A 16923-nucleotide genomic window follows, 5' to 3' on the forward strand; every position below is an offset into this window, starting at 1 on the left:
ACTCCGCTTCTGAAAAAATACAGTGCTCTTCGTTTCGCCGGTTTCACTCATGGTTTAGACTCTCAATAGATGATGCCTTTATAAGTTTGCCGTGAACGTTCACAACTGTAGGTTAACTAACACAGGGTTGATTGAACTAACTGGTAACCGGTGTTTTGGAACTGACAGCTCGGGTTTAGTCGCCACAGGTTCAGACAACCCAGAGATTAAGTTTTATCTCAGTGTTTGTTAAACCTCCTTTCTGGAATACCCCCCAGGTGTGTCACAATATAGGAGTTTTGAGACCCTCAATATCACTTTTTGCATGTTTTTTTCCTGAAACTAGGGATTTCTATAAAACCAATGAGACTGTAGTACAAACTTTGTTTGGTCAGGCTAGGAATAATATTTTTTAAGATATGAATGTCCAAACATGGCCTCCAAGATAAGACCTTTCAGAGAGTGTAAACAATCAACAGCAAAAAGACTATGAAAACAATAGAATTGAACAAAAATATTTGACAGGTTTTAGTAATGGGACCTAAACATTGTGTAGACAAACTTTTGTAGTAATATGCACTATTGTCATTCTGTATATATTTGTTATTCTTAGTTATTTGTTAATAGTAAATAGTTCATAGTAAAGTGAGGAAAGAGGAAAATCGGAGTCGGCACTGCAACTATTTTCCTGGATTTTGTCTGATTTGATACAGAATGACTCACCAGTATTTATATATTGCTGTGTGCTGTAGATGTACTGTATAAATGCCCTACATAGGCATACTGTACATATACAGTATAGTATATGCATACATTAAACATAGACTGTAAACTTTATATATCACATTTGGACTATACTGTTACACTTCATGCCACACACATCCATCTGTCTCACTGTCTGTCTGTATCTGTCTCACTGTCTATCTGTCTGCCTGCTTCTCTATTTGTTTGTTTGTTTATTGCTTGTCTCTCTCCTCCTCTCTCCAGGGCTGTTTTCCTGCCCACTACACACTGGACGAGCGGAGGCAGGGGCAGCTCTTCTGCCTGGACAGCAACCACTCGCACTTCCTGCTGGTGGACGACGGCACGCATGGCCACTACGGCGTGGAGAATCGCCTGCGCAGCCGCCTGGAGAAGCACCTGGGAAACCGAGGTCAGCTGTCTGACACACACGCTCACTGTATGACCATATACAGTAGTTCGAAGTATTTACTTATGACTTACTTATTGGAATGTATTAATAACTTAATGTTAAAGTTCATTTTAAAGTTACGTAACTTAATGCATTTGGTTAACACTATTCTCCAAAGTGATTGACAATACATAACATCTCCCCAATATCCTAAGGCAAATGGTTGCAATCTCTGCTTGGTGTGTGTGTGTGTGTGTGTGTGTGTGTGTGTGTGTGTGTGTGTGTGTGCATCTCGTGCCTCTTCCAGAAAGTGATGTGAAGATCCCTGTTGTGTGTGTGGTGTTGGACGGAGGACTGGACACTCTGAATGTAAGAGCTTCTGTTTAACATTTTTGCATATGGAGTTAATTTACCTTGTAGGGGCATCTAGCATATTGTTGTGAGTCCATGTCTGTGTCTTTCTGTGACCATCTTCAATTGAATGAGTTCCTATTTAAGCAATGTATTTTTTTAATTAAATTCATTGTAATGTGTAATGTGAGTAATTTTAAGTATCAAGTTAATCACTTTTTATTTTGTTTGAGTGTCAGGGTTTAGAGTGTGTCCATCTCTGTGCCCTAACAGACCATCTACAGTGCCATGCTGAACGGCACCCCGTGTGTGGTTCTGGAGGGCTCGGGCCGGTTGGCAGACGTGATCGCTAACGTGGCCCGGAAGCCCGAATCACAGGTCACCCCGGCTCTGATCCAGAGGCACATGAAAAGTTTCTTCGGACAGGAGTACGAAAGCTGCAAAGACAAAGTCAACGAGTGGGTCAAAAAGGTACATCAGAGGAGTCTAGTGTCATAGGGGTGGTCATATCTGTGTTTTTATTGGTGGTCATCTAGTTATTGCTGCATGATGATTCAGATTCTTGCGTGTTTGTTATTGGTGGATGTTCAGTTGTTGAATTATGATGATGCATCATAACACTCAAGCATGTTCATAAGTATCATGGTACATCATGGCTGTCTCTAGAATGGGGCTAGGTAAATGTGTCTTCTGCCCCACCTAATATGTGGCCGACTAACTGAAATTGCATCCAAATTCACACCCCTCCTTCTCAGTTGTATTGCTCGCGGAGTCCTCATCACAAGTTGCTGTGATAGACGTTACTTGCATGCTGCACACCCATTACTCTAGGTGAAATATCTCACAAACTCTTCACTGGTATATCAAAATAAACAGAAGACCTTACCCAGTAAACAATGAAACATGATTTCACAGTATTACATCCTGTAGGCTTCATAGGCTGTTAGGAGATCTGTTGTCGTAACATGAGATCACATTTATGATTTGCCTGACAATTACACAAACAATTACATTTATCTAATGTTTTCATGTCGACCAGTCGTGTATGATATCACATCTTCCTTAAGCATTACACTGATGATCAGTAGACATGGACCTTTATACCGGGCTAGGATATGCTACTTTCACATCTACGGTGTCTTTTTCGTAATAAACTAATACAATTTTTTAATGGGCATGTCCCGTAGCATATTGTTCAAAACATCACCAGAGTAGGCCTAGGCTAGCTTAAAGCTAAATTATTCAAACCATATTGATTCAAATTTCAAAACAAACTAATAATAGCCTAAAATGCATAAATGAATCGCAATGCATACTGGGAAGCAAAACTCAACATGAAATAAAGTGGGCTACATGAAATATAACTAGAATGCATTGACGTTATATCCACTCTAAGGCGTTTTCTTGGACCTGTGATCAAACAGGGACAGCCTAAAAATAGCCTATGTAAGCCTATCTTCCTGGAACATTGCAGATAAAGAAAAAGTATTGTTTTCTCTAGGCTATGAATGCTCTTTGTAGCCAACTTTAAGCTGAAAGAAAAATTCCAGATGTTTCTATTCCATATCATTTTTTATTCATAAACAATAGCTGCTAAGGCTCTGGTAAGGCCAGAGATTGTCAGAAATCTCATCGAATATGTGCACTCTTCTTGTTGTCCACAAGGAGCTGCTGTGACATCGGGGACTAGTTAGCCGATGCAGATGCTACCAACAGCTTTTTCAATGGGGGTGCCTTGGCATCGGCCTAGCCATGCAAATAAATCACTGTTTTACACCATTTACGAGGCTCAAAGTATCTCCACACTTCATTGGTAGACTTCTGTTCTGAGGGCCCTGACATTTAAAACGAGACATTGAGAATTTTGAAAAAGCACTGGTAGTTTACTTACAAGACGATTTATACAGACGTCACGATAAGTCGAGCGACAAGTACGAATGAACAGGTATGATAAGGGATCAGAATAATTCCGTGGAAATGCTGCTGGAAAAAGCTGTTGGTAGCATTGAAAAAGCTGTTGGTAGCATCGGCTAACTAGAGCCAGATTTCGGAGTGCAGGGGACAAGCCGAGATGAGCTATGAGACATACGTTCACACTCGGTATCATGTTTCAACACACTTTAGGTCAATATCACACCGGAATTCACCTTTAAGGAGTCCCCCCCCCCAGCTTAACTCAGTTATCAACTTTCTGTGACTAACACCTCTGCTGCTGGAAAAATGATATTGATGAAATGATATTGGGTTCCTAAATCAAAGCCTGAGTGATGTTTACTAGGAAAATGGTTGTCTTGCCCCAGCAAGGACAAAATTAAATTAAAAGACTCAGACACCTTCACAGCAGTGGAAAGGTGCGATATATTCAATATGTTTACAGTATGGGATTCAAACTCAGAGCCTTGGAATTGTCTACATATTACTTCAGTTAAGCGATGGAAACACTTTACACATACTACATGTATGTGTAAGTACACACACCTTAACACCTAACTGTCTCACAGATCCAGGACATCATCAGGATGCCACATCTGACCGTGTTCAGCATGGACAAGGACAAGAACAGTGACGTGGACGTGGCCATCCTCCAGACCATCCTGAAACAGGGTATCTGCATGTTTTTGAGGAACAAATTTAATGACTTTTAAGACCTTTTTAAGACGTCTAATGGTAAAAAATAATACCAATTGCAGAAATAGTCATTGTTGTGGGATAAGCAGGTAAAATGAAACAACTGCCAAACCTGAAGTGTTTGGAGTACACCTTATGTTGAAAATGTTTAGAAAAACAGACAGACATATTATATTTTTTATAGTTGACTTCTTAATGACAGGGATTGTGAGTGACCAAGGCGGCCAGCCCACAGTTTGGGATGTGAGCTTGGTGTTGTAGGTGGAAAAGGAGGTGCAGGAGAGGTTGTTGGAGGTTTTAAACAGTTCAACTCTATTTATTAAATAACAAAACAGCATAACAGCAAATAAGTTCAGTGTTCCAGTCATAAGCAATCCAGACTTAGAACATTTTAGCTGATTTCTTGGAGGGTGATCCAGCACGAGTGTGGAAAGGACTCCGAACCATCACTGGCTTTGAAAGAAAGTCCCCTCCTATGATGAATGTGAGTAAAGCCCTCCCTGATGAACTTAATGCTTTTTATGCTCGCTTTGACATGAAAAACACAGACTGTATTGGACTAACTGCAGCATGTGAAGCAAATGAGGATGCACCTTTCTGTGTCTCTGAGGTCGATGTGAGCAATGCCTTTAGGAGGGTAAATTGTAGAAAAGCTACTGGACCGGATGGAATTTCTAACAGGGTTTTGAAATCCTGCGCTGCTCAGTTAGCTCCTGTGTTCACTTATATCTTTAACACATCATTGGCTCAAGAGACAGTTCCTACTTGCCTCAAGCAGTCTGTTATTGTTCCAGTACCGAAAAACAAAAGTCCATCATGTCTGAATGACTACCGCCCAGTAGCCCTGACGTCTACAGTGATGAAGTGTTTTGAGAAGCTTGTGAAAAACATTATCTGCTCATCCCTCCCTGCCTCCTTTGACCACTCCAATTTGCTTACAGAGCCAACAGGTCTACAGAGGATGCCATCTCAAACCTCATGCACACCACCTTAACTCACCTGGAGGAGGGGAATGGGAATTATGTGAGGATGCTGTTAATTGACTTTAGTTCAGCATTCAACACGATAGTACCTCTCACCTTGGTCACAAAGATGAAGGCCTTAGGACTGAACACCACCCTGTGTCACTGGATATTTGACTTCCTCACCAACCGTTCACAAGTGGTTAGAGTGGGGGGTCTGACATCTGACTCATTAACCATCAGCACTGGTGCTCCCCAAGGCTGTGTTTTGAGTCCACTGCTGTACAACATCTACACACATGACTGCAAAGCCAACAGTAGTCATACCTCCATCATCAAGTTTGCAGATGACACAGTGATCTTGGGCCTGATTAGTAACAGCAATGAACAGCTCTACTTGGATCAGGTTGATGAGGTGGCACAGTGGTGTCAATCTAACAGCTTGACACTGAATATCAATAAAACCAAGGAAATGGTAGTGGTACAGAAGGCAGCAGCAGAACTACAGTTACACCCCACTAATGATCAGCGGGCAACCTGTAGAGAGAGTCACAAGTTTGGTGTCCACATTACTGAAGACTTAACATGGACTGTTAACACTCAATATGTTCTGAAGAAGTCCAGACAACGACTCTACTTCCTTCGTCAGCTAAGGAAATTCAAAGTTTCTACATCCATCATGAAGGCCTTCTACACTTCAGCGGTTGAGAGTGTTCTAACTGGTAGCATCATCACCTGGTATGGGAACTCCACAGTTAGAGATTGTAGTACTCTGCAGAGAGTAGTGCGCTCAGCTGAACGTACTATAAGAACTCAACTCCCTGCTCTACAAGATATCTATTCCAGAAGAGTACTCCTAAGAGCCCAAAAGATTCTGAAGGACTCTTCTCATCCTAACAATGGATTATTCCTACCACTGAAATCAAGAAGACGCCTATGTAGTCACAAAGCCAGAACTGAGAGACTTAGGAGAAGTTTTTATCCCCAGGCCATCCGAACTCTGAACTCACACTATACTGACTTTGCACACATTCACTCCTCAGCACTCTCAAACATTTCCCAACTCTGAACTCACACTATACTGACTTTGCACTCATTCACTACTCAGCACTCATGACCCCCCCCCCCCACACACACACACACACCTACAAGACTTTTAGCACTTTTACATCCCTCTCCCTATGCTACAGACCTTTTATTTATTTTCTTATTTCATCACACGTCAAAACACACGAACACACACACACACACACACACACACACACACACACACACATATCTGACTTTCTCCAACTTTTGCACATCTCCATAGAACTTTTTATTTATTATTTTTGATTTGTCCTCCATCTACCCATGTCCTTGATTGCCTAGCCTTCTGCCCCCCCCACTCCCACCCCACACACTTACATCATCACTGTCATCACTTCACATACATACAGCACACTGCTTGCTACAGTAAGCCTCCTCTACATACTTGCTGCACACTGCCCCCCACCCCTACATACACAGCACATTGTCTTCAGGATCTTCTCCAACACACATCCTCTAGATACTTACAGCACACTGCCCCCACCTACCCACACACACACTACACACACACACACACACACACAGTCACTGCTCCACTCCCCTCCCGCCCACACACACATCTTCACTGTCATCACTCACATACATCATACATACAGTACTCTGCTTGCAATAGTAAGTCCCTGCCCCCCCCCCCCCTACATACACAGCACATTATTTCATCAGGAAGTTTCTCCAACACACATCCCCAACATACTTACAGCACACTGTCCACACACACACTACACACACACACACACACACACAGTCACTGCTCCACTCCCCTCCCGCCCACACACACATCTTCACTGTCATCACTCACATACATCATACATACAGGACTCTGCTTGCAATAGTAAGTCCCTGCCCCCCCCCCCACATACACAGCACATTATTTCATCAGGAAGCTTCTCCAACACACATCCCCAACATACTTACAGCACACTGCCCACACACACACTACACACACACACACACACACAGTCACTGCTCCACTCCCCTCCCGCCCACACACACATCTTCACTGTCATCACTCACATACATCATACATACAGGACTCTGCTTGCAATAGTAAGTCCCTGCCCCCCCCCCCTACATACACAGCACATTATTTCATCAGGAAGCTTCTCCAACACACATCCCCAACATACTTACAGCACACTGCCCCCCCCCCCCCAATACACAGCACATTGTCTCATGAGGAAGCTTCTCCAACACACATATTGCACACTGCCCTCTCCCCACATACACAGCACACTATCCCATCTCCTCTGTCATCCCCCCAACACACACACCAAGACCCCTGGCAGTTGGGTTAGCCCCTTGAGCCGTGGATCTGCCCAAGGTTTCTTCCAAGGGAGTTTTTCCTTGCCCCTGTTGCTCTTGGGTGCTCCTTGTTGGTGCCCCCCACCCAATCCCAATCCTCCCCCACCTTTTTGTATGCAGCCCTTGCCACTTAATCTACTAAACCCCTCTTCTACTGCACTTTTTACCCCCAGATTCCAAAAATAATTCTGTGGAAATGCATGGATTACAGTTTCTTCCAGTAGCAGCAACTGGAATCCATGCATTTCCACGGAATTATTTTTGGAATCTGATCCCTTATCATACCTGTTCATTCTTACTCGTCGCTCGACTTATCGTGACTAAATTCAAGATGGCTGCAAACGCTAAACTTCGAGAAGATACTGTCTGTATATATCGTCTTGTAAGTAAACTACCAGTGCTTTTTCAAAGTTCTCAATGTCTCGTTTTAAATGTCAGGGCCCTTGGAAGTCTGCCAATGAAGTGTGGAGATACATTGAGCCTCGTAAATGGTGTAAAACAGTGATTTATTTGCATGGCTATGCCGATGCCGAGGCACAACCATTGACCGCCTTGTTGGTAGCATCGGCTAACTAGCGCCAGATTTCGGAGTGCAGGGGACAAGCCGAGATGGGCTATGAGACATACGTTCACACTCGGTATCATGTTTCAAAACACTTTAGGTCAAAATCACACCGGAATTCTCCTTTAAATAACCCCATCAATTGTCCTTAATTGGGATATTGGCCCAAACCACCCAATTAGGTAACCACTTTAATATTAACTATTCACTATTAACAATATAATATATATAGTATATAGAGCAGTAAGGAGGGAGAGAGAGAGAGACTATGAGCCACTCCTAGTAGCCTGACTATGCCACCCTGGGCTTAGTACCCAGGGACTTTGTTAAGAGAATTGCTAGGGAAGGTTTGACACAGGTCCGAAAGCACCAAGCAGACAATGTAAATTCTAGTCAAATCATAAAAGTTTATTAAATAACAAAAGGGGGGGGGGGGGCTTTCTGCAGTAATACCTGAAATGAGTCAGAGGTTATGAAAGTACAAAAATATTTATTATTGTTATCTATTATTATAATACAGCATGGACAGGTGATTTCTAAAGTGGGGCCAAGGCTAAAAAGATACAGCAGATGGGGGCTTACCTGAGGGAGACAGACTAACTGGAGGTGTGTTCTAAGTTCCAGCCATCACACGTGCATACACACTGCAAGAAAGTGACTTACCAGTGACACAGCAGCCCACCGCAAGCAACAATGACACCACAAATGTGCAGCTACAGGGTCCCACCACCAGGTGACTAGCCTCCCTCAAAGAGGGCCCCACATCTGCCAAACAAACATGGTAGATTATACAGGCACACCAGGACAAAAGAAATACAAACACACGCAAATGACAGCCAGCACCAGACAGGCACTATATAACCAGTTACAAGAATGAAGCATATGCCACTTATAACCCATTCCTCTTTACTAATGCAGCAAGCAACATGCAGGCTGATATAAACGGCAAATAAACCCAAAGAAACAAAATTATACAGACAAGCAAACGTAGACACTAAGTTAATGCCCACAAAAAGAAACAAAACAAACACGGACCTTACTCGAAAACGGCACACAATTAGGCTACCCCAAAATAAACTAACTGCAGACAAGACAGCAGCACGACCCATGCTATGCACCCCGTGTCAGGGCTGTACGTTAACTTTTTTTGCAAGTAGCACTGGTGCTACAGAGGTTAAAAGTTTTGTAGCACCAGCCACAAATTCTGTAGCATCGATATAAAACCTCTAAAATCTCTAAAAACAATCAGTTCATCACAGTTCATCAATTGTGGTTGGGATCTAGACCTACTGCAACTGGACTTTTCAATGGGTATCAGGAAGACAGGTCATGCCATTGATGTTTTGTTAATTTTCCTTATTCATGCATTGGAAGTCAGTTCATTTATTTTTGAATAAGTAGAAGATATGCTGAAGATTTTATTCCACTAAGATTTAATTCACGTTTAGTTCATATTTCTAAGTTTTTAGATTAGTGTAACCCTACATTCAACCTTATTGTCATTGCACGAGTGAAATACCGTAATTACATCTAACCAGTGGTGCAAATGAGTAGGCTAACTGACATGTCAAATGCATCCCTAGACTGTTCCATACACATAGGCTACAATAGGTAGCCTACTAAAGATAGCTGAAGGTCTGTGGCTAACGCAGTCGTAGGCTAATTAAAGTGTCGTGAAGGTTTTTTCGGAACCGATCTTGTAAAGGTTATTAAGCACTAAGCGAGACTGTTGCGCATGAAGTGGGCTCATATTTGACAGATAGAAGCAAACGTTGTTCGTTTTAAACTGAACTAAAAATGCAAAGCAACAAGGCGATTGCCACAAACTTCTACCTCTGTTTGCCTAATCTAATCACCTCAGCCCGGCCCGGTCGGAAGATACTTTCGCTTTAGGCTAAACATAGCTATCACTTGTTTGATTCGCGAGGATAATTTGAAAGGTGTTGTTTGATTTGGAGTTGGATTGTTTGGATACTGTGCCTACAAACAAGTAGACATAGTTTTTAATCGCGTAGACTGCAACTAAGTTGAAATCAAAGTAGCCTACATCGATTCCCCTCTCACAGAAGTAGTCTATACATACGCACTTCAAACAAACAAACAAGCGTTTCACCGGGAGCCTACACCGGGCGCGTAACGAAGAGCTCCGTTTGCGACGCACAAAAACAGAAGACGGGTTTGTTTTTTTTTTTAACGTAGCCTACGCGCCGCTATCACATCTGGTGTAGCCAGTTGCACTGATCACAGTAGAAGGTAATTGCTGTAGCCTCCCTGTCAGTCTCACACGCATGCATTGTATTGCCATAAGCAAAACTGTATAGGCCTACTGTAGCACCAGTGCTACGTTGGTAAATCATCCATCGCACAAACAAATTTTTTTGTAGCATGTGCGACATATATGTCGCACTGTACAGCCCTGTGTGTAGATGAAAAGGGCCGCGCTACCTGGACAGGACAGAAAAGACATTGAACATAAAGCCTTCTACTGCAGCCTAGAAAGTTACCCATTAAAGCAAGCATCGTATATACCTATGTTCGTAACTACGATAAGTGCACAAAGCGCCGTATGAAGAGCACTCACCCACGTTCAGCTACAGGCATACAAGAGAAAATGTTACGACTCAAAACAGAAAATAAACTACGAGAGATTAAGACAAACATAGGTGCATACCTGTACCTGACTGCGAAGCTACAGGTGAAGACAAACATTGATTAAACCATGTTAATAGTCCGGCAGCAAACGGGAGTGTTGCAACATACCTGATGACTGAATCCGACACGCTAGGGGGTTAAACAGGCAGAGCTTACAACGCTTCTTCGTACCTGGGTGGTTTTATACTGTCCGCCCATTAATCAGCGCGAACAAACTCCGGTGTGTAACTAATCACCACGCCCCCCTTGTTAGCGGGAGCAGGCCAGTGTGGGATATGTAGGGAAAACAGGGAACATAGGGAAAAGACAGGGAAACAAGGTGAACTGGCTACAATCTACCCCCTTGTTCTTTATCGTCGCCCCGACGATAAACAGGCCAACTGGAAAATGGGCGACAGTTTAAGATCTAAGAGGAACTCTTATTACTCAAGACACAGGTCAAGGAGAGCTTGCAATCACATTACTCGGCCTCTATACGCCACGGGGGAGGTGATGGATGTTGGAGTGATGCCCTGCCGTGCCCCGGGCAGTCCTCCTAAGGGTAGTCTCATTGCGGTCAGAGTTGTTCTCGCCTTAAGATGTCGACAACACAGGGGGAGGGGTCAGGACTGGAGGTGGCAGGTCCACCGGCACCTGTGCAGGTGGAACAGGACGCCTACCATCCATAGGATCAAGGCTCAAAGAGCATGGTTCCAGGTCAATCTGGAATGGGACAGGAGCTACAGCCTCTATGGTGGAGGGGTATACTGAAGAAGGTGCAGTTGGGCCCTTTCCTACAGGTGGAGGGGGTCTCAGTCACTTGAACCCACAGACCTTCTCCAGAATCTTCTTCTGGATGTGGCCTTGGCTGGAGCGGTTGCTCTTCTTGGGGGGTATTGCGGGGCTCCATCCTAAGTTGAGGCTTCAGCATGATGCGGTGGACGTGTCGGACCTTGCTTGGGTAATCGACGGGTGCAATTGTGTACACAGCCCCGCCAACTTTAGGTGCCTTTAATACCTGGTATACAGTTGAACACCAGAGGTCCTGGATCTTGTGGCGTCCCCTCATCCCGTGGTCCCGAAGGTACACATGCTGGCCCTCCGGTATTGGGTCTTCTTTCACCTGCTGGTCATGGCGCCCTTTCCGTCGAGCAGCAGCGGTGGCCAGGCTCTCCTGGGCTCCATCAAATGCAATCTGGAGCCTGACTTGATGTTCCCGGACCCAGTCATGCACCGTACCAACCTCTGGTGCCCGTACTCTGCCCAGCAAAAAGTCAACTGGCAACCGAGGGTCCTGGCCAAACATAAGAAAGAAGGGGGACTCCCCTGTCGACTGGTGTGGTGTGGTGTTATAACAAAAGACCAGTTGGGGAAGACAGGAGGCCCAGTCCCTCTTCCTGGAGTCTGGCAACGTGCGCAGCAAATTGTGCATGGTTTGGTTAAACCGCTCACATTGCCCGTTGCCGGCTGGGTGATAGGGAGTGGTACGAGACTTGGTAATTCCATACATGTTGCAAAGCTGCTGGATAAGGGCGCCTTCAAAACTGCGCCCCTGGTCAGAATGAAGGCGACTTGGCACACCAAACTTAAAGAACCACTCGTTCACCAAGACCTGGGCCACCGTAGAAGCACGCTGGTCTCGTGTTGGTACTGCTAAGGTGTACTTGGTGAAGACATCGGTAAGAACCAAGACGTTCTCCACCCCATTGCGTGAGGGTTCTAAGACAGTGAAGTCAACCGCCAGGATCTCGTTCGGGCGTGACGCTAACAGATGACCCATATAAGTTGGAGCTCCCTGACTAGAGTCCTTGGCCACTTGACAGCGACTGCACTCTTGGCACTATGCCAGGCCAAAAGCATCGCCGACGAACCAGCTCCAATGTTCGTTCCACCCCTTGATGGCTGTGGTCTTGATGGAGCTGGGTCATTACTTCTGGTCTCAGGGAGGTGGGCAGAATGACTTGGAGAATCTCCCCTCCCCCATCTGGGCGGAGGATCTTGCGATACAGCAATCCATGCTCCTCGACCAACCGGCCCCATTGGCGCAGGAGGGCTAAGGCAGAGGTTGACAGTTGCCGACGCTCTGTGTGATTAGGCCGCCTCTTCTGTTTCCAGAGCCTGAGTACTGGGTGAATGTCAGGGTCCGCCATCTGCAAGGCACAAAGCTCTGATGTGGAGTGAGAGGGAAAAACAGACATAACAGTGTGGCTGAACTGAGTGGGCTGTGGTAAGGATACTACCTGCTGCAGGTGAGTAGGTACAGAAGTCCAGGGAACCACCACATCTTGCCCACTTGGACCCGCTTCCAAGTGTTGCCTGGAAAGGGCATCTGCATTTGTGTTGCTCTTGCCTGAGTGATATCAGAGCTCATAATCGAATAAGGCGAGCTGAGCTGCCCACCGCTGCTCTATTGCCCCCAGCTTAGCAGTGGCGAGATGGCTGAGCGGGTTTTTATCTGTGTAAATGATGCACTTGTGCCCCAGCAGATATTCCCGGAACTTCTCTGTAATGGCCCATTTAAGGGCCAAGAACTCCAGTTTCATGGAGCTGTAGTTGACCATGTTTTCCACTGGGGGTCGCAGACCTCGGCTGGTGAATGCTATTGGCCTAACCTTGCCCTCCTGCTCCCAGACCACCATAACTGGCATCCACCTCCAGGATAAAGGGCAATGAAAAGTTAGCATAAGCCAACACAGGGGCAGAAGTGAGTCTGGTCTTTAGGCTCTCAAAACTTCTTTCACACTCACTCCAAGCCACAGTGAAGTCCCGCCTCAACCCTCTCCTAGACTTTGTTCCAGCCAGCTCCGCCACCAGCTTATGCAGGGGTGCCGCAAACTTCGCAAAACTCTCTACGAAACGGCGGTAATAGCTTGCAAAGCCAAGGAAAGAACGGAGCTCGACACCTGGCTGGGGCGGCACCAATTGGCTACGGCCTCGATTTTCTTTGGGTCAGTGGAGACACCAGCCCCAGGGATGACGTGGCCCAAGTAGGCAACTTCTGGCCTACAAAAGGCACACTTTTCCAGCCTTGCCTTCAGCCAAGATGCTGGGAGGTGTTAGATGAGAAAACTACCACATCGTCAAGATGCAATAGTAGCCACTGGCAGTGTTGGTCTCCGAAAATCCTTTGCATGAGCCGTTGGAATGTGCTAGGAGCATTGCAAAGCCCAAAGGGCATGCGATTGTACTCAAAGAGCGAAAACAAACAAGCACCTGACAACGCATTCAAAGATTCCTCGATCCTGGGAAGTGGGAAGGCATCCTTACGGGTTTTGGTATTCAATTGCCTGTAAGCCACACATAAGCTTGGGCTGCCATCCTTCTTCCTGACCAGAACGATGGGTGAGACATAGGAGCTGGTGGACCCGGAATCACAGGTGGAGGCACTATCCAGGCTGGTGCATCAGGGGTGGCTGTGGAGGTAGAAGCAGTAGTGTTAGCCCCTACAGCAGCCCTCTCCTGGCGCAGTCATTCATTATCAGCCTTTGTTGTGCAATCCTGCCGACTATGTCAGATTGTGACCAGAGCAGTAAGGAGGGAAAGCGAGAGGTCTGTCACAGGTCCGAAAGCACCAAGCAGACAACGTGAATTCCAGTCAAATCATAAAAGTTTATTAAAAAACCAAAGGGGGGGGGGGGTTGCCATAGTGTTGGTTGTCACCTGGGATGCAGAACTCATTTCTTACTCTAATGTGTATTTCTATCCAAAGTCAACAGCTCAGTGCATTTGAATTTGATTAATAGATAATGTACTTTGAAACTAAATAACAGTAGTAATAATAATAATAATAATAATAAGCTTTATTTGTATAGCACCTTTCATACACAGAATGCAGCTCAAAGTGCTTTACATTTGAAGCATGTAACAAAATAATAGTCAGTCAGTCATTATCAATCACATTTCTTCATTGCTGGGGCCGTTTATGATCCACTCAGCAACATATCAAAAATATAGAAAATGACATGTCATAAGACTGGCAGCCTTAACCCTCTTACCCCCCACAAGCACGCCATATGGCAACTGTGGCAAGGAAAAACTCCCATATTCCAGGAAGAAACCTTGAGCAGAACCTGACTTAACCCTTAGAACCCGATTGACGCAAAGTGCGTCAAAAAACACACCCTTTCATCTCTGTTACATTGCTCCGGAATGGTTCATCGCAGCGAGATGAAACCTTTATTGCACGACAGAGCAGAAGTGGGGCTTTCCAACGAGACTACACACGTGTCTGTACGATCAAGTATGAAAATTAAAAAAAATCATGAAATTAAATCAAATTGCATCATATTTACAGTCTATACTTCTCTGCATTCACCTGCACACACATTACTCTAGTTTGAATTACTCGCGAACCCGTGATCGCATCGATAAGGCAAGCATATCAGATGAAAGAGGGAGCACAGGGCTATCCATTGGTAGCATGTTTATCGATCCTTCGGGCTTATAAAACCAGACGAAGTGACTGCAAAATAATAACGTCATGTACACAAACCAAGCTGCACACTCATTACTCTCGTTTGAATTACTCGCGGACCCGTGATCGCATAGATATGCCACGCATGTCAGATGAAAGAGGAGACTCAGAGCTATCATTTGATACCAAGTACATCCTTCTGGGTTATAAAACAGACGAAGTGACAGCAAAATAATAACTTCATATAGCTGGACTTACCCCACGTTTTTGTCTGTTCTTGTGGCAAAGCATGTTTATAATCCAATGCTATCATGTGTTTCTCTATGGCAAAGCATGTTCATATTCTGGTTTTGAGATCCTAGCAAATTCCTGCATGGCATCCAATTCAAGGCTCACATTGCATCCCAATTTGTTCAACAAATAAACACCTTTTTTGCCTTTACTTTGTTCATGGCAATGCAGTAAAGAGTTGAGAATTATTATGACTGCATACACACAGGCAGCAGGCTAACACGCAACCTCGGGTCAAGTCAGGTCAGATCAGTTCGTGTCACAGATATGGAGCGCAGAAAGGTCATTTTTCATCACAAAAATTAAAAATTGCATTTATTTCCGTAAATCACACAGCAAATATTTCTGTAAATTGCTCAGCCCCAGAGTATCCCTCCAACATGGCAATTATATTGCCCGATTCTGGACAGTCTGCCCTACACACACATGAAATGCATGTAGAGCTGTGAGCTTGCTGTGGTGAGATACATGTCGAAATATAAGAATTTTTATAATACACTTTTTATATTTTAATTCTTTAAAAATCAAAATAAAATCAATGCTAGTATTAATACATGAAATGATGGCAGATCTGAATAGCCTAAACTCTCCTGAAAAAAACAATATATAATATATGTGTGTGGCACTTACAATGACCAGAATAAATCCTTATGAATAAAGGTAGTGAAAATGCCCTAAAAACAGCTTAGGGTTCTAAGGGTTAATAGGGGGAGCCCATCTGCTTCTGGCTGGCTGCGCCCTCCAATAGCAGCAGATGTAGAATAATCTGAAAAAGTAGTCTACAGGATAAGACGAGTTAACTAAAAGCTTTCCTGTAGTAGTGCATCATCCATTGTGGCTTCTGTCCTCAAACTGAATTACATGATGGTTAGCGATCCAAACTTAGTTGAGGCGAAACTGCAAAGCATCAAAACTGATGCCCATTACTGTGAATAGCCAATAGTGAGCAATCCAATCTCCATCATCGTCTTTTTTGGCTGTGCTGTGATCCCAGACTGTGTCATGACTGGAGAGGTCATCATTGTAGCCAGTAGCCAATTCATCATTGTTGTTTAATTAAGTTATTTATTTAAATCACTCAAATGAGTTAAATGCAAAACCAATTAAGTGCAGGCCCACTGTTACGCTAATGTAGAGGTGTGTCCCTTTATGTACATTGTGTGTGTGTCTCTTTAGCATCCAGGAGTGAGGAGAACGCGGGGCAGAGTGGCTTGGAGAGGCAGCTGAAGCTGGCCATGGCCTGGAACCGCGTGGACATTGCTGAGAGAGAGATCTTCACGGAGGAGAGCCAGTGGCAGGTTGGCAGCATGTCATTTAATAAATAAGTCCTCTTTTTGCAGTGCCTGAAGCAGTTATAGAGTGCCTGTTAAATACTAAAACGCATTGCGCTACTGATCAAGGGAAACCTGGTCTGAAATCCGTAGCGATTTGTGTATTCGTTATTCTAAGAGCGCATTATCAACATTAATATGGGCGGGTGCACAACGATTCCTGCTTCTCTCATCCACAGGAACGCACACCAGTGCACATCCATGCAAAACATTACAAATTGCACATTTACAATTGTGGTAATGACGGATAA

The 16923-nt window shown here is 44.5% G+C and overlaps 1 protein-coding gene across 1 annotated transcript in view; it reads left to right on the top strand.

The window, feature by feature from the left end:
- The window catches only part of LOC143099840 (transient receptor potential cation channel subfamily M member 2-like), a 30321-nt gene extending 13398 nt beyond the window's left edge, over window positions 1-16923 (top strand). Inside the window, exons 5-10 of the mRNA XM_076262752.1 lie at window positions 967-1132; window positions 1419-1480; window positions 1736-1933; window positions 3964-4066; window positions 16518-16639; window positions 16852-16923. Of these exons, the coding sequence (XP_076118867.1) occupies window positions 967-1132; window positions 1419-1480; window positions 1736-1933; window positions 3964-4066; window positions 16518-16639; window positions 16852-16923 (723 nt within the window). The remainder of the gene's footprint in view (window positions 1-966; window positions 1133-1418; window positions 1481-1735; window positions 1934-3963; window positions 4067-16517; window positions 16640-16851) is intronic.

This window comes from Alosa pseudoharengus, unplaced genomic scaffold (genome assembly GCF_046254945.1).
Source record: "Alosa pseudoharengus isolate Yale_2024_CS ecotype anadromous, Long Island Sound unplaced genomic scaffold, YU_APseudo_1.1 YU_APseudo_1.1_scf_3, whole genome shotgun sequence".
Classification (NCBI taxonomy): domain Eukaryota; kingdom Metazoa; phylum Chordata; class Actinopteri; order Clupeiformes; family Clupeidae; genus Alosa; species Alosa pseudoharengus.